The 18,721-nt window shown below is 45.7% G+C and overlaps 1 protein-coding gene across 5 annotated transcripts in view; it reads left to right on the forward strand.

The window, feature by feature from the left end:
- Positions 1-18,721, forward strand: part of FER1L5 (fer-1 like family member 5) — a 93,758-nt gene that overhangs the window by 30,846 nt on the left and 44,191 nt on the right. For 4 of the 5 annotated variants that reach the window (XM_081017231.1, XM_081017235.1, XM_081017234.1 and 1 more), the window contains 10 exons: positions 1,925-2,001; positions 4,488-4,556; positions 5,353-5,396; positions 5,727-5,809; positions 7,441-7,547; positions 8,164-8,277; positions 9,586-9,763; positions 10,940-11,064; positions 12,750-12,850; positions 13,629-13,818. In XM_081017231.1, coding sequence (XP_080873357.1) covers positions 1,925-2,001; positions 4,488-4,556; positions 5,353-5,396; positions 5,727-5,809; positions 7,441-7,547; positions 8,164-8,277; positions 9,586-9,763; positions 10,940-11,064; positions 12,750-12,850; positions 13,629-13,818 — 1,088 coding nt within the window. The remainder of the gene's footprint in view (positions 1-1,924; positions 2,002-4,487; positions 4,557-5,352; positions 5,397-5,726; positions 5,810-7,440; positions 7,548-8,163; positions 8,278-9,585; positions 9,764-10,939; positions 11,065-12,749; positions 12,851-13,628; positions 13,819-18,721) is intronic. The other variant, XM_081017233.1, reaches the window with a different exon arrangement.

An 18,721-nucleotide genomic window follows, 5' to 3' on the forward strand; every position in this document is an offset into this window, starting at 1 on the left:
AGGAAATTAATAAGGTATTTGTGGAGGTGGTTTCCCGCAGCAGAGGAAACCGCTTGGGCGCCTGGAGCGGTGCGCCCAGGGGCAGCGTGAGCCACCCATAGGAGCGGGATGAGGGCAAGACCAGCCGCCCATAGGGGCAGGGTGAGGGCAGGGCCTTCGGAGTCTGCCTGCCTCCTCCCACTCAGCCACCCTACAGCTGGGGAGGGGGCAGCGGATGGACTGTTTCAGCAGCGTGGAGCCTCTACGCGCCCAAGCCACCATGTCTCTCCCAGGAGAGACGAGTGGCTTGGGCGCACTGCAAGCCCTGCGGTGAGTGCCGCCCAGCATTTTGTCACCCCTCTTGGTGGGGACACCCTGGGTGGCTCGCACCTACCGCACCCCCTTCCTCCACCCCTAGGAGGTTTGGACCAGTAAAAATAGACAAGAGCTTAAGGGGCAGCTTCTGGGAGGGTCTCTCCCTTCATGTGAGACTTAGCATTTCCAGAGCACTGAAAGTGGCGTGAAAATGGGTTAGCTTCCTGTGGTGTATAACAAGGATGGGGAAGCTTTTTCAGCCAGAGAGCCACGTTTCCTTTGGGGAGCCTTCTGTATGGCAGCCGTGTGCAGGGCTCCAGGGAAAAGATGGTGGAGCAGTGGATATAAATGTTGCCTTTGTATACTAGGCTGTTTTTAAACAAAGCTATGTTTTTTAAAAAGCTATGTAACAGATTTAAGCACCACAAAACTTCCCACCCACAAAAACAAACAAACCACACACTTATTATGGAAAAATGTTTGAAGTAGCCCTGGTCAGTGGGGGAAAGTCTTTGCATTTTTCATATGCATTTGCAATTAATTAAATACATAGGGTAGCAGTAGGGCTGGGGTGTCCTTTCAGGAGCTAAGCCCACGTCCTTCCCCACGTGTTGTTATGACTTTGCCTCTGTCTTTGCAGTATGCCAGGCTTTGTAAAGAACTTAATGAGCTTTGCTGCTTTTTGCAAGCAAAAATGCTTGTTAATTTGTAATTTCAGAAATTCTATGCCTGGGCTGGGCCAGACAATGGAGTCCCAGTTAAACTGGTGGGCCAGAGAGTGAGGATAATAGCACAGTTTTGCTCTTGTGTTGGTGGACACAGTGGACTAAGCCTTTGCTTGTGAAGGGGCAGGGGGGAAAGGCAATAATCGAGGAATCGCCTTAAGCTTTGTCCTGGCTTAAGAACAGAAGAAGAGCCTTCTGAGTCAGGTCAAAAGCCCCTCCTGACCCAGCATTCTCACAGTGTCCAACTGGATGTTTGTGGGAAGCCTGCAAGCCAGACCTGAGTACGATAGCGCTCTCCACACCTGCAATTCCCAGCAAGTGGTATTTAGAGACCTACTGACTCCAACCATGGAGGGAGGACATAGCCACCATGGCATGCATTGCAGTGGTGCATTAGTGCGCATGCATGGCCTCCACAGTTCAAGCATGCACAGTAAGTAAAAGTGCTTCTTCTGACCTTTTCTCAAAACTTGGGAAACAGGATAATTGCTGTTTTGTTTTTTTAATTTCAACTGGGTTTTGCTGTAGGAAGCTTTTTGGCTGAAGAACAAGGGGGGAAATGATTTACTTAAATAAATCAATAATTTTTTCAAAAAAAAACACCCAACAAAACAAAACAAAAACAATTTTTAACAAAGAACATTCAGATAAGTGGCTCAGAGGTCAAAACACAGGCAGACAAGGGTTTGTTTCTGTTAGGCTATTATATGAGTGAGAAGGCTTGAATCGTTTCTTCTAAATGATATAGGTGGATAGTTCAGATTCATGTTCCTCCAGGTTCCTTTATGCGGTCAACACATTCCCATTAGAGCTGTCTAGCAGATAAGAGAGTAAGGAAGGGCTAACACCCTGGTAAAATGGGATCATCAAAAAAGATTTAATAGGGCTCTTACTTTCCTCAACAGTACGGAGCAACATGGATGTTGATCCCACTGGCGGTTCAGTTGACCCTTCTCTGGAAGTTGATTTTGCAGGGAAACTGGTATGTAAAATGCAGCCCTAATTATTTTATTCTTCCTTAAAGGAAGACAGTAGCCTCTTAAGAAAATAACATCTGCTACTTATAAACAATACAATAAGGTTCTGTATTCTACAGCCTTTGAATTTACTAGCCTGTACAGTCTATGTTAATCTCTAGTAGCATAAATGGAGGAAAGGGCCAATATTTCAATCCATCTTTGCCTGATCACCTGAAGGCCCCTGATGCTCACCAGAAATAGCCTAGCCAATGGTTGTTTGCAAGCCTAGTGTTTGGTGGAAATGACAAGTTGCAGTAATGCAAAACAAAAGCAGGGTAACTACCTCCTATTTACCTGGGAACTCATTTTTATGTCTTGCATGGAAAGATGCAACTTGAGAATGACTTGAAGGTGTGTCTGTTAGAATTGTCAAAGGGTGCATTTTGCAAAACTCTGGTGCCAGTTTGGAAGGAGGCTGACACAGAAACCCAAGCATGCCAGTGACGCGAGTGCCTTGCTGGCAGGTCCTGGTGTTTCCACACAGAGAGGCATTTTCTTCCAGGTAGTGCTTCATTGACACATGCTCAGCCTCAGGCTTAGCTGGAAATCATAGCACTGGACTCACTTTCTGCAGGTGAGCTGCTTCTGGTTGCCATTGAGGACCCTAAGGAAATTGGGGAGGTGGCAGCAATCAAGCCCCACACAAAGCAATGCACCCTCCTTCCAGCTATCCTCAGCATGGGCTAGGTGCCATTTTTTAGCTACCAGTGACACCTGGGAGCCTGGCTATTAATATCTCTGTAATATTAATATTTTTATGGAGCACTATCAATGTACATGGTTCATAATTGTGGATGGGGGAGAAATTCTACCTAATTCATATTTCCTGAAATTATACACAAACTAAACTGTAGTTATGCTTTGAAATCAGCAGCTCTTTGAATTTTACAATGCAGTTCTCCAACCCCAAGAAATGTGTGCAGAAATGTGTTTATTGGAGGAAAGTGTGCATAAAAATGCATATATAGTTGAAAATAATACCAAAGTGCAGTACATTGTTTTAGAGAAACTTCCTTTCAAAAATGTGTATACAGTCTTAGTAGAAATCCTGCTTTTTGTGGCAAACCAAACTTAATATCTGGAAAATTAGAAACTAAAACCATAATTAGAGCTTCCATATTTAATTGATTAATCTAACATGTGCATTGATTAAACAGACATTTTGTCAACTGGAAAACTGCTCCCAATTACTCAGGCAGCAAATTAATGTTTATACAAACAACAGAGGGCAACCACTACTGTTATTAGTAAAATCATAGAGTTGAAAGGGACCCTAGGGATCATCTAGTCCAACCCCCTGCAATGCAGGAATATGCAGTTGTCCTCTATGGGGATCAAAACCTGCAATATTGGCGTTATCTATCAGCACCACATTCTAACCAATTGAGCTATCCAAGCTGGGGCTAATTAATAAATTATTACCTGCCTTTCACCAGCAGATCCCAGGGCAAGCTACAACTTAAGAGAGACCCTTTCTTTCTCCCTCACATAGGAGGGAACGTCTTTTTGAAGGCATTACCTGCCATTGATGATAGAGGAACCTATCTTCTAAAGACACAAGAAGTTTGCTTCAGAACCATTGCTTTTAGCTATATGCAGATTTAAACAAGAAACTGATTTCTTCATCGACTAAGATTTATTTAATTGAATGACAGCTCTAATCATAATCTGCATAAAAGATGATGTGCCATATTCTCTCTATACAGCTAAAAATTAAATACATCTCCTTTCCAGCGTTCTTGCTGTAATATTTGGCGCATTGACTCCATGGTACTCCCTCTCCCTCTCCAAAATGCACAAAGCAAAAACCAACCAAGTGTCATTCTTTTAAAAAAAAAAAAAACCCTAGCAATGCATTTCCATCAATAACCATTTAAGTTCCAAACTGACTGACCATGCAACACTGACAGTAGCAGGGAGCCTTCTCTTTGCCTTGATCACCACATTGGAGAACTTGCCGTGAACCAAAATGGGTGCGTCTCAGCCTTGGAAAGAAGTCCTTGAAAACTACCAGACCTCAAGGAGCTGCTGCTTGCCCACACTTACTCCTGCATCTATAGTACACTCATAGCCTGAAGACAGCAAGAACCGCTGCTCATTCAGTTCTCCAGAGCTTTCAGGCTTGGTTCCCTGCAGCTCAGCCTTACATGTCAGAGACAAGTGAATATATATAATCCTGTTTCATAAGATAGTCATAGGATCAAAGAATTGTAGAGTTGGAAGGGACCACAAGGACCATCTAGTCCAGTCCCTGCAATAGAGGAATCTTTCTCCCAGCATGGGGCTCAAACCCACAACCATTAGACTGAGAGTCTCATGCTTTACCGACTGAGCTATCCCCTGTCATCTAGAAGTGGGTATCTTACCTGGCACTAGCATGTGCTGAAAGCTAAACCTTCTACAGAATGGTGGCTCTTTACTGACCTGCTCCCTTTACCCACATGTTCAGCTAAAGACCAGAGTTGTGCTCAGAGACGCCAACCCTGTGTGGAACCAGCTGATGTTCTTTCCTATGCAGGTGAGTATTGTTATGCAGAAATGGGGTGAGGAGGGAGAGAGCACAGGGGTGCACTTTGTGGCTGGGGCTGAGCTTGCTTCCTACCACTCATGACACCACGTTTCATTGGGGAGGGGAGGGCTAGTTACTTAACCCCCTCTCCTGTCTGGGTCCTCCCAGATTGCAGTCTGTTACTATCAGGATGAAATGTCTGCTACTATTTACTGTTTACACCACTGACATGCAAACCCTCGCTCTGGCTCAGTTTGGAATTGGCCTTGGCAAACAGAGCCCTCTGGCCCTAAAACCAGAAATTAGCTCAGTCCTTTTGCTTTCCAAAATGCAGAATATTGTTAGGTTCCCAATAACAATAATAGAAGCCCAAGACCTCAGCCACCACCTCTCCCTCATGCAAACTTTACTTAGCTGCTATAATGGCCTCCATTTATCCCTGATGCCTGGGGTGCTGAAATGGGAGCATGTTCATTGGTATCCCAGGTGCAAGGAGATTTGGGACGTGTCAATTCCATGGCACCTGAACTTCATCACTGATTACTTTCTGATCTGCACATGCCTAACAGCTTGTTTTATTTTCTGAGCTGGAGAAGAACTTCTCTGGGACACATGGGCATTAGGAGCATGAGAAGTTCGTTCCCTGAGCTGGGTAAAACTAATCATACAGCCCATCATCTCTAACTTACTTTGACTGAAGTTGGGCTCTGTTATTTGGTCATGTGAGATGCTGATGGAATCTTAGGTGGTCCATGGAGCACAGATGCAGAGAGGTTTCCTTACCAACTTGCCTTTTCCTTTGCAGATGCCTTCCATGTGTGATCTAATCAAACTCAGTGCTCTTGATGGGTGAGTGCTGCCAGTGCACCTCAAATGCGGGACAGTATCTAGGCCATATACTATGCCCCCAAAAGACATTGCCAGTCCAAGATATATTGCTGCTTTCCAGTCATTCAAAGGTCAAAGGTTTCTGCACATGGATGCCCTGCTCTAGCCCCCAGCCAAGCAAGTGAGAGGCACATGAGATGGTACAGAGCAGAGCAGTGAGGAGTCTGTTCTGGGGAGATGGGGTGCAGTTGAGAAGAGTTCCAGGGGCTAGGAAGAGACCTGGAGTGCCACTGGGGGGGGGAGGGGTGTCCCCCTCCCCGCTGCCACGGAGCCTTCTATTTTGTTTTCTAGGGAACAAAATGAAGATAGCAGTGTTCTGGGGACAGCATTTCTCAGCCTTTCCCAGATCTCTTCAGCTGGGAATGACATGGGAAGTAAGCAAGCTTTGATTCTTTACAAACACACACCCTGCAAATCTGGGCCACCTGACAGCAACCCACTCCTCTCAATTAGCATAAGGCACAATCTTCCGGTGCAAGCTCTGATCTTATGCAAGCAGAGCTGGTTCCAGGTTTCAGAAGATCCTGGAGGAAGTGCCTTCCATGGCCCCTCCCCACTGGTAGCAAGCCCTTCGCTGGGCGATGAAGGCATCCTGGACAGCAGGCACCAACAGGGGATGGCCTCCTGGCTTTGTTGTCAGAGACTCCAAGGCTGTGTGACTGGACTTACTGCTATAGCCACCGTTTTAATTTGCCCAAAATGCAATGCCCGTTGCATGTACATCATATTGCATTCTGGTGAAATTCAAAGGACGGCCTGGGACTTGGCACCAGTCACAGTGGGCCCTCCCAGGTCACAGGGCTTCTGGCATTTGCTGTGCACTGGTGCAAGCCCCATTGAAATGTATTGGAATAGTGGGAACACACTATCCTACGTCCCCCTCAGAACCAAAGGCAGGTGAGGTCCAGGTCCTGAGTCTGAAAAGGATAATCGTTGGCTTGGAGGGACCACCTGGTGACCAAGTCGCCCAGAATGAGGAAGATTAGCAGTTCTTAGAGACTGGGTGGGGAATCTGTGGCCATGGAGGTATTAATAGACTGCATGCCCTTTCAGTCCCAGCCATCATGGCCAGCAGGCAAGGATGCCAGAAGTTGTAGCCCAGCAACACTGGGTTTTAGGGCAGTGCGGTTGGTTCCCCGCACAGGGTGCCCAGCCAAGGGGGCAGAAAATAATAGCCATAGTCATAATACTAAAACCATTATTTTTACGGGTACCTACTGAGAAGATCCATTTAAAAAGCACCTGTAACAAAAGGTATTACTGCGAAAACATGAAATATGTGATGGAGGCACAAAATTTTGTCCTCACTCAAGGCACCATATTACCAAAGTCTGCTCCTGAGTCCAGCAACATCTGGAAGACCACAGTTTCCCCCCCTGTCTTAGAGCTATATCATACCCCCCAACTGTACCTTCTTTCGTGGGACATCCCACATCATAGAAGGCAATCCTGGCTTCTGTTTGGATCCTGGAATGTCCTGTTAAAGACGTGCATTCTGGCACTCATCAGCAGGGTCACGCCAAAGCGTCTTCTGATTCAGTACTTTGGCAAGACTCTGCCAACTCTCCAGACGATTGCCAGAGCACCGGACTGGAAGTTGCACCCCTCCTGATGTCCCGATTTGGGGAATGGAACTGTTGGAGGGCATGCTCTAGAGCAGATAGTGTTACGGGATTGGCTCTATACAATCACATGATATCAAGGACCAAGAGGATTCTGGGTAGTGGTGTCCAGTATTGAGCTGCCTCCAGTGCCTTCCCCTGGTCTTCAACCCCAGAGGCATGGAGTCCCATAGAGCTCCAGGTTTAAGCCCTCTGCTGCCTTTTAGCTTCCTTGGTTTCAGTGGAAGATTATGCAGGAAGACTTCCCAATGGATTGTGCCCTGGGGATCAGATCTGTCTGATGTCCTCTTGAAGAGCGCCCAAAACTGGCCCCCTTGCCTTGCCTTGTGACTAGGCTGGTGGTGCAGAGACTCTTCCTCCCCTCAAGCTCTTGTTGGTTTCAGAGAATTTCCCAGGCTTCCTGCCGTGCTTCGGGCCAAGCTTTGTGACCCTCTACAGGACGCCACCAGAGCTCATGAACGAAGAGGACAATTTAGAGAATGTTGGGAGTGTAAGTCTGTCTCTTGGTTGTCCATTCAACTTCTTAGGAGTTGTGGCAAGAGGGTGATTGTTCTGCAAGGCACCAACACTTCAAACCTAAAATAGTTTTCTAATGCTGAGCTACAACAATTACCAAGAGTGAATGACACAGCCGCTCTTTGTGATTAAGATATCAATTTCTATCCAGAAACATATTTAACAAGACCAGTGTCAGAGATGGATGTACCCATTGACCAGTAGCCTCACTGGTCTCCTGGCACACGAGCTTCCAAAACCCTTGTCCCTGGGGGCAATCCCCATCCCTGGGGCATGTGGAGGTATGTACCAACCATACCACAGCCTCTCAAATGTGGAAGGAGAAAGAATAGGGTTTATCAGGGATAATTTCCTCGGTGTAAAGTACCACTCATGTACACCTTGGCAAGAACAAGCTTTTGTGTTCCAAGGGTCTCTTTCTTAACACTGAGAATGTGCACACTCTTTCTGAGCTGGGCTATTTTAGGCTGTGCTAAAGAGTGTAAGGAAAGGGTAGCACAGGCATCACAACGTTGCTCTTTATTTTCAATTATTCCTCATCATTGTCTGTCCTTCTGCTCTTTCTATCACGAACTCTTCTTCTCTTTTAGAAGGAAGGGATAATTTACCAGGGAAGAGTCCTAGTGGAGCTGACTACCTACATGGATCCGGACCCCGTTCAAAGAATAGAAGCTGTTCCTGAACAATATATTACAAGAATGGAGGTAACCAAAGAACAAAATATATACAAGTTATTTTCTTGCCATGTGTAAACAGGAGTATGAGGTGGGGTGGGGGTGTTTCATAAGACCATGAAGATGTGGACCTTGCAGGAGCAGTAGTTGTTTCCTCCCTTCTTACTTTCCCATGTTTCTCCTGGAAGACTGTAGTATCATAGAAACACAGGATTCGGGCAGCTGGCAACAGGAACAGTCTTTATTATCTAGTTACAGATGAAGCTTTCTTGTGTTTGTCTTTGGAGGATGTTGAGGAACTTCACATGGCCCAGAATGCAGAAGCTGGACTATGTGGTGTGAGATGTTTGGACCATATTACCACAGTATTATCACAGTGTCACCAGTTGCCATTTTGTTTCTGGGCCCAATTCACAATGTTGGCCTAAATTTTTCAAGTGGGCCCTCAAAACTCTCGGACCAGGATATTTCAGTGATTGCTTCCTATATTTTTTAGCAGAAAGACAGGGCATAAATTATTCTAGTAAATGAATAACATAATAGATCTGCTTGTGAGCTCCATGCAGCAAGAGAAGGCCTCTTGACCTGTCATTCCCTGCCCACCTGGCATGCCTTCTCTGCTGTCTGGAAAATGCAAGGCCAAGAGCTTGAAGAACCCAAGTTCCATCCAGGCACTGGGTCACTTGGGTCCTCCAGGTGTTCTTGGACTCCCATCAGCTCCAGTCAGCGCAGCCTGTGGCCAAGGATGATGGGAGGTGCAGGCCAAGAAGACCGGGAGGGTTTCCCATGCCGGCTGTGCCAGACTGGAGTGCTCAAGTTCTGCTGGCATGCTTCCACTGGGGCCTCTCGTCGGCCACTGTAAGAACAGGATGGTGGTTCTTCTTCTGATAAAATTTTGAGGATCTTTTGTATGCACTCTAATTGCTTCTCAAGATTATTATATTATATATAAGTATATAGATAGGTTTGTGCTCAGATGCGTGGGAGATACTGGCCAATACCTTCTTCTCATAATAAACCTTTTTTATTATTTCAAAAACATTGTATACTTCTTTGGGTACAGGAATCCAAAGAAGCTTACAAAAAGAATAAAACAGCAAAATTATTAATAAAAAACATCCAAAGGATAATTAGATTCCAAGATAAAGTAAAAACAGATTAAAACAGATGTCAACATACTACATATTTTAGTAAGCTTGTCTAAACATAAAATGTTTTCAACAGGTGCTGAAAAGAGTCCAGTGAAGGTGTCTGTCTGATGTCAATAGGAGTTCCAAAGTGTGTGAGGTTGATTTGTTACTGTGCCAGTTCCACAGATTTGTTTGTTTGTTTCTGCAGCGCTATTTGCCTCAAATCCGGTATGGGTTATGTGTCATCTTTTATTCAGCTACTATGTTGGCTGATATCAAGGAACAGATCCAGTTTGAGGTCAGCATTGGGAACTATGGCAACAAATTTGATGGGACTTGCAAACCTTCTGCCTCAACTACTCAGTACAGCCATGCTGTGTATGATGGTAAGGAACAAGTGACTAAGAGATGATGGTGAAATTTATTAGTTATCCTTCACCAGCAGATCCCAGGCTGGATTACAACAATTTAAAATCCAGAATTAAAAACAGATGAAGCATGTTACATTCCCCCAAATAGGGTGGGTCTTGAAAATACACATCTCAGGTGCCAAAGACCAGGGTAAAGATCTTCAGCATTCAGTAAAAGCTGCATAGTGAAGAAGTCAGACACACCTTTCTGGGGAGGAAATTCCACAACTTAAGGGCCACCACAGGTCATGCCCTCTCCTAGGCCATCACACCCATCTACCCCAAAGCTCTGAGGGAGCTGGAAAGCTTGGTTTGGTTCCTGTAAGGGACTACTTCATATCCCTGCATTGCAGGGGTTGGACTAGATGAGCCTCAGGTCCCTTCCATCTCTATGATTCTATGAAAGCGAGGAGGTGCCCTGTCTGCTAAACTTAACACCTGGGAGGAACTGTAGCAAAGGAGGCAGTCTTTCAGGTATTTGGGGCCTAAATCATTTACAAGCTTTGCACACTAACACAAGCACCTTGAATTGGGCCTGGAAATGAACTGGCAGATGGGGGTGGGCAGGAAAAGAAAGGATTCACTGTGAAGGGAAATACTATTTAGAGGTAGAAGGTACAGGAGCTCAGTGGGTAGAGCATATGCTATGAGTGTCGTGTGTTCCCTTCCTTCTTCCAAAGGGCTCAGACATGGTTTCTCCCATGTATCCCTACAGCAGTCTTGTGAGGAAGGTTGGAGGCTGGGACCGATACACAGAAGTTCACCGAATAAACTTTTTGCAGAGCGGTGCTCATGCTAGTGTCTTGGAGCAAAGAATCTTCTGGCACCATCAAGAGTTAACCAGTTCATTATGGCATAAGTCATCCATTATCTGCATAGCCCATGGAAGCTTATAATAAACTTGTTAACACTTTAAAAGGTACCACAAGACTCTTTGTTGTCTTCCCAATTAGCTTTGTAGCTGAAGAGAGCACTGGTCTGATCGCTACACCACAAAGGTTTTCAAGTGGCTGGCCTCTGTCTGCAAGTTTGGAGAGCTGCTGCCAGTCAGAGTAGACAGCACTGGGCTAGATGGAGCAATAGTCTGACTGCTCATGAAGCAGCTTCATGACAAGACAAGACCCAGTGCAAAACCAGGCAATTCCTTTCCAGGTAACCACTACTACTACTTGCCATGGTATGACACAAAGCCCATGGTTGCCATCACCTCATTCTGGGAGAACATTAGCTACCGAATCGCCAGTATGAACGCCATGCTATTCATTCACAACAGGCTGGTAAGTCCCGGAACCAGTGATTGGAGGGAGCAGGCATGTTTGGGATGAACACCTAACAGGGGGTGGTGGAATGGCCTGTGTGCAAGAGGGATGTGTATCCCAGGTTATTTTCTCATTTCCTACGGCTGCCAATTATATACCCCTTGCATGATGGAAGCCGCCACCCACAATACCAGTGTCATAGTACTTCTGAGCATGGAGGCTATGTCCTTAGCTGTCATGGACCATAGCCTCTGGTTTGCCTTATCTCCATGCATCATAGATGCATAGAGTTGAGAGTGACATCAAGGGTCTTCTAGTCTAAGCCCCTGTGCCAGGCACTGGTAGGGCTCTGAGCAGTTTGTGGTGGAGGCAAGGGGCCAGGGAATTGACCCAGAAGAGGGGGCCAGCAATTTATGGGATTTGGCACTGCCTGTGAGACAGAAGCTGGGAGGAGGAAGGGTTAGAGCCGTCAGAGACAGAGGAAAACATGCAGGATGTGTCAGAGGCAGAGGAAGAGGCCGTGCAGGTGAGGGACGAGGCAGTCAAATCCCTGCCATCTCCCACCCCGCTGTCTCCTAGAGCCAGAAGGGGCTTGAAGAGGGAAGAGCAGTGACGGCTTCCCTGCAGAAGAAGCCACAGGTTGCCGTGCCCCGTCAGATGAGGGTACATATGCCGGAGGGAGGGCGGGAAGTCCCACTGTTGTTTCATAGGGTTCTTATCAGAGCTCAGCCGCAGGAGATTCCTGAGTTCTGACAGAGTGACCTGGCAGAGGTGGTCAAATCCTGGTGCCGATAACTTAGTAAGAAGAACTGGCAATCTTGTAAGGAAGAAGCAGAGCAGATATAGTGTGATTCTGGGCCATATTATTATAATCATTATTATTATTTACCCCCTTTCACCCTAAGGTCACAGGGTGAGTTAAAACATTAAATAAAACATGGTGTTAAATAAGTTCAAAACAACTTACAACCACAAAAATACAGTGGTTTCTAAAAACATGCACCTCCAGTGTGAAAAGCCAGGTAAAGCATTGAAACAGGCCAGTGACTGCTGGGCTGGATGCAAGTAGGCACTGCTCAGAGTTGACCCATTGGAATTAAGGAACTTAAATTAGGCCACATTCACACCACATGTTTAATGATCCATTATACCACTTTAAATGCTCATGACTTCCCCCAAAGAATTCTAGCAGCTGTAGTTTGTGAAGGGTGCTGAGAATTGATAGCTTGGATGGGACTGGGGGTCTCCTATGATTCCCAGAGTCTCGTGCAAAAATTGTTATACCATTTTGAGGATTGTAGCTTTGTTAGGGGGAAAGAGGGTGCTCTCTGAACAATTCTCAACAGTCTTGAATTCTGTCTCCCAGGACTCGGTGGGGGGGTGGGGAGCCATGGCTGTTTGAAGTGGTGTCATTGTGCTCTGAATGAATGGTGTGAATGGGACCTTAGTCATGTCCATTCAGCTCAGTGGGTCTACTATGAGTAGAAATAGCACTGGATACATCCTTTTATTTGTATTGTTGTTGTTGTAATGTAATGATCTCTGCCCTTCTTCTCAGGGCCCATATTCGCATAGTAAGATGGCTTACATAATTATTATTATTTATTGTAGAAGACACATAGAATATACTTTATACTATGATATGCTGTTGGTTTTGGCTTATAGGCTGCCCAGCTATCACCATGTGCTTCCTTCCCTAACAGAAGAAGAACCTGGACATTCTTAAAGCCATCAGCTCTCCCAAAGACCCAGTTGTGGGTGCTGTTTGGAAAATGCTCCAGAAAGAACTGGTGGAAGACTGCAAGTGAGCAATGGGAAGAAGGCTGTGGAAGTTCTGGCAGGGGAGTGGGCCGCAGAGCTGGTGTGTTCCTGGTCTGCAGGGCAGGTCATACACCCAGGCAGAAGGTGTCCCCTCCCCAAACCAGGCTTTTATAGAGAGCGTGAGACTTTAAAGTGGCACTAGTCATCCCAAAAGCATGTTCTGTGTCCTTGCAACTACTTCCAAACACTTGAATCTCCTATTTCTTCAGTGGGTGCATTTAAATTTCCCAATGTTTAAAGTGAGTCCCTCAGCTGCTACACTGGCTCCAGGCTTCTCTTAATATACCCACTGCCATCACCTCCTAGCTTGCAGTAGTTGGTGAGAAGGTCCCCTCAAAACCTGGAGCCTGTCAGTACTCAGGAGAAAGAGACACTAGTGATCAAAACTGTGAGAACTTTTTGGAAAATATGTATTTCTGAGGTATGATGACTCACACCATAAACCTTTTTTAGAATAATGCCATGAATTTGTATATCATTAGAAAGTTAATTTGTTGCAATATATTCTGCTGTGTTGCATTACTTTTATCCTATCAAAAGTTATAGCCAAAATAAAAGATGTTATACACAGAAAACCATGATAAAGGGCATTTCATATATAACTTTTCCTAAACGTTTCCACAATTTTGGCCACTACTGTAGTGTCCATTCTTTACCTTCCCTTCAGTTCTGCCCCCAGAGCCACAGTTGCAATGAACGGCTTTTGTCCACCTCTTTCCCCACGCGGAGCACTGAACTTTTTCCACTTCCTCCATGCTCAGGAGACCTCTTCCTGGCTGGGAAGCCCCAACAGTCCCTACCATGCTGGATCTGCAGTTGAGGAAGCTGCGCAGCCAACTCCTCCTGAAAACCAGCAAGGCAGCAGAGAAGACAAGTTGGAAGACACCCCTGCAGAAACTGATTGCCAAAGCAGAGGTCTGGCTGAACAGGATCGCTTCCGTCACTTCCGAGGTACCTCCAGGGGACAACTCTTGTAAGGAATGGAAGCTCAAGGACTGTTTTTCTCAGATGTTTCTGGGATAGTCCCCCATGTTCCTTGGACAAAGGTGCTCTGCACTGAGCCTTAAAAGAGAAGGAAGGCTTGGGGTGTTGTGTGTGTATCTGTCAGCATCGCCCTAGAGCCAGTGCGCCAACTGGACTCATGCACCTCAACCCCGACTGGGCTAGGTGAGCTGGGTAGCACCGCCAGAGACCTCCTTTCCCACAGGAACAGGTCACAGTGCTGTGGACTCACAGCTTAGAGCTGAGAGCACCGGATTCACTGTCTCAATAATACAGTCGTTGCGCAGCAGAGTTTTGCAGAGTATAAACCACTCGGAGAGCAGCTCTGTAGAATATCTTCCTTTTATTCTATAACTACAACTATGGTACAAAACTATATACAGAGCTGAATATTCTAAGCATAAATCAATGCTACACTGAGAGTCTGCAGCTGCTCTTAGCAGCAATCTTATCTCTAAGATCTCTAACACTCTCACTTTCTCTGATACACTGACTGACTCTCTCTCTCACACACACAGATATGTTGCTGGGCAGAATAAGTAGATAGGCAGGACACGCCTCCTCTTCTCTGGAGAGTCAGCAGAGACCATCAGGAGATGATCAGGAGATTCTTGGGTATGGGAGGGGTGAAATCTCCTCATCCTCCCCCATTTCATCCGACCATTCAAGAATCTTTAACATAACTGCAACTTACACACACACTCCAAAAGTTGTTCTCTGCTTACAACCTTGGTTAACATATCTGCAGGTATCTCTTTTCCCGGCATATAAAACACTTTTACAATACCATTGAATAAGCAGCTTCTGGAAAAATCTTCACACACATTTCTTCCTCTCAAATGCAAATTGACATCTCTAATTAGGCAGATTTGAACAAACCACTTTTCAGAACTCAAATACACGCTTTCCTTCAAATATCAGGTAAGGAAATAAATAAAGCGTTTTGTGCTATTACTCTCAGCACACTTCATGCTAGGTTTAAAAACTCCACCAGAGTTGCTTGTGACCGCAGTCTTTGCAAACTCTTCAGAAAACCTTTTCGGTGGTACACCCTTGGTTGTTCTCTCGGACCTGCGCAGAACTCTTTGATCCTCTTGTTCTGGTGCTTCCTCCTCTTTGGGAGAATGGGGAGCTAAAGTATATGAAGCTGCTAAGTCTGAGTCAGCGTCAGACTCACCTGAGGCTTTTGGGCTCTGATAATCTGTGCCATCATCTGGAACTACATTGGCATCAGGATTATCATCACCAACAACACTTGCCTCCCTCTTAACTTTCTTTGCCCCTTTTGCACCATCATCACAAATGGGATGGCACTGAAAAACGCCAACTCTGTCCCATTGTGGATTGTCATCAATACTCCTGGTCAGCCTTATGGTTTTCGTGTCTGTGATCAGAACACGATAAGACCCTTTCTCATATCCTAGGAAAACACCATGTTCTCCACGCTTGCTCAGTTTGTCACCCTGCGAGGTGTGCACCCAAACCTCTGAACCAAAAATTTTAAAATGCTTTACACATGGCTTTCTTCCGTGAAGCATCTCATATGGGGTGCAATTTACACTAGACTGGTATCTCCTGTTATACACATGACAGAAAAACGAAAGAGCTTCAGCCCAAAAAGGATTGGGCAGCCCTGAATCATGTAACAGCGTTCTGATTCCTTGCTGCAGAGTCTGGTTTACTCTCTCACATAAACCATTCTGCCAGGGTGATCTGGGCGTGGCTGTCCTATGCTCAATGCCCTGTTCAGAAAGAAAACTCTCAAACTCTTCTGAACAAAACTCTCCACCCTTGTCTGTGAAAAGAAAACGTACATTCTCATTATGTACATTTCTGAGCCATTTACAAAACTGGTGAAACTTGGTAAAGGCTTCAGACTTTTTCTGCAGCATATAGACCCAAACATATTTCGAATAGGAGTCTATCAGAACCATGAAAAACCTTGAATTGCCTCTAGAGAGCGCTAGAGGCCCCACTAAGTCTGCATGAATGACTTCATATGGTTTCTTGGCCTCTCTCCCAGACTCTGTACCTTTGGGAGCTTGCCTTGCCTTACTCTCAGCACAAGAAACACATTTCATGTGGTAGGGACATTCTTTCAACTTCATACCCTGAACCATATCAGGCATTTTTGCCACAGCCTGGAAATTCAGATGACCATAAACGCGATGGTAATAATGAATACATTGGTCATGCAACTTCTCATTCTTATCTACAGATAAATTGCAACACTCTTTCTCAGTTGCTTCTGCAGTGCCTGTACCTGAAACAAAAGGCAATTGGTACAATCCATTTACACATTTTGCATACAGAATGAGCTTGCCATCTCTAAGAATTTCACAGCGAGATTTAGCAAACACCACCTTAAACCCTTGACGATCAAGCTGGGAAACACTCAACAAATTGTCCTGAATATCAGGCGCATACAGGACATTCTTAATAGTTGCATTCAGGCTCTTTAAGAACACAGTTCCCTGAGCCACACTTGTGAGAACTGTCCCATCTGCTTGATGAATTTCTTTCTCTTGCTTCTCAAGCTGAACAAAGAGATTCTTATCTTTGGCCACGTGGTTTGAACAGCCAGAGTCGACCACGAAGAAACTCCGCCCACGTTGACTGGAACAGCGAGAGATCAAGACCTTTGAAGTAGCAGGTGCTTGGGGATTTCGTCCTCCTCCCCCTCTGCCTCTGAAGTTTCCCTTCTTCTTTGAAGACTTCTTACACTGGAAACTCAAATGGCCTTGTGCTCCACACGAAAAGCACCGCTTCAATTTCAAAGCTTTAACAGCAGCAGTTTCACTTTCACTTTCCCCTGCTGAAGACTCAGGCACATTTTCAAGCATATTTTTAACAGCACAGTCCCGGCTTTCTTTAACAGCCTGTCTGCGATCCCACTCATTCAGAAGCACGCTAGACACATAATCTTCTGTTAGCCGGTCAGAAGGCATTGTGGAAATCTGGGCAGCTACTCCATCATAAGACTCATCTAGGCTATTGATCATTAGCATTGCAAATACAGCCTCTGAAATAGCCAGGTCTCGCTGAACAAGGTCCTGTCTGAGACGCTTTAATTGAGATAGATGGCTAGGCAAATCACCACCTTTCTCCAACTGCAGCCTGCACAGCTTCTTAAAGAAAATCACACTGGAACCAGCATTTTGCCTCAGATGCATATCTCTCAACTTATGCCAAACAGCTTGTGCAGTCTCTTGACCCTCTAAGTTCACCAGCAAGTGGTCTGAAACACTCAAAACAATTGTCCCTCGGGCTTTCATGTCTGCAGCATGCCACTCAGCCCAATCATCATCATCCTTATCTGGAGGGTCATCTTCTATCGTGTGAAATAGCTTCTCCCTCTGTAAAAGCGCTTTCATCTTTACTTGCCAAACTGCATAGGTTTCAGGCGTGAGGAGAGGAAAGGACAGAGCCATCTGGCCAGAATGTGCACAGGCCATGTCTGCTATTACTTAGAGCAAGACACTTCCCTCGTGCAACACAGATAAAGCCTTGACTCCTTCAGCCACTCTCTCTCCCACTCAGAGCGCAATTAACAGGCAAACAGGGATGCTATCTTCTTTCTTTGGCAGTCAGCAACATACCTCCATAAATCAAGCAGCAGCAGCAACAGCAACAGCGGCAGCTTGAACACTCTGCTCCAAAACAGCTCTGCTTCTGGGCACCGCAAATCAGTCCAGCATGCAGCGTCCGTTCCACCGTCCGGCAATCAGCAACAGAAACCTCTGGCGACTGGGACGCCTGGGACGCCTGGGATGACTGGAACAACGCCAGGTCAGACGACTGGAACAACGACTGGGCCCATAACCGATGTCAGCATCGCCCTAGAGCCAGTGCGCCAACTGGACTCATGCACCTCAACCCCGACTGGGCTAGGCGAGCTGGGTAGCACCGCCAGAGACCTCCTTTCCCACAGGAACAGGTCACAGTGCTGTGGACTCACAGCTTAGAGCTGAGAGCACCGGATTCACTGTCTCAATAATACAGTCGTTGCGCAGCAGAGTTTTGCAGAGTCTTGCAGAGTATAAACCACTCGGAGAGCAGCTCTGTAGAATATCTTCCTTTTATTCTATAACTACAACTATGGTACAAAACTATATACAGAGCTGAATATTCTAAGCATAAATCAATGCTACACTGAGAGTCTGCAGCTGCTCTTAGCAGCAATCTTATCTCTAAGATCTCTAACCCTCTCACTTTCTCTGATACACTGACTGACTGACTCTCTCTCACACACACAGATATGTTGCTGGGCAGAATAAGTAGATAGGCAGGACACGCCTCCTCTTCTCTGGAGAGTCAGCAGAGACCATCAGGAGATGATCAGGAGATTCTTGGGTATGGGAGGGGTGAAATCTCCTCAGTATCGCACATCCTGTAATGGATGCCATAATAGTGCATTAGTGGTAGATTTATACTGGAACATTCACACATCATTCCAGTTTATTGGTTGTTATGTGATGCTTCCCCAATGTTTCTGCATTATTGCTGGCTGCAGGGGCATTCTTGCACTACAAAAGCAACAGAAGAAGAAAAAACCCAGAATATGTGTGGTATAAAATGTTGTTGTTGATATATTTATTTATACTTCAACTTTTTCCTTGAGGGGACTCAAGGCGGCTTACAGATAAAAATAAGGACTGGTAATCACATAGAAAATTGTGCCTGGAAACCAACTGGTAGCTAGCGGAACAGCTATAGCATCTTCTTCCCATCTCGTGCACTCCTAGTGCTAGTTAAAGACACAGTTGCATGACGTTAGCCACAATCCATGGCCATCCTGTAGTTTCTTGACAAATGCTGTTATCTAATGTGTTTCCCCCCTCAAACCAGCTTC

This window comes from Podarcis pityusensis, assembly GCF_964106645.2.
Source record: "Podarcis pityusensis genome assembly, chromosome: 8".
NCBI classification, from domain to species: domain Eukaryota; kingdom Metazoa; phylum Chordata; class Lepidosauria; order Squamata; family Lacertidae; genus Podarcis; species Podarcis pityusensis.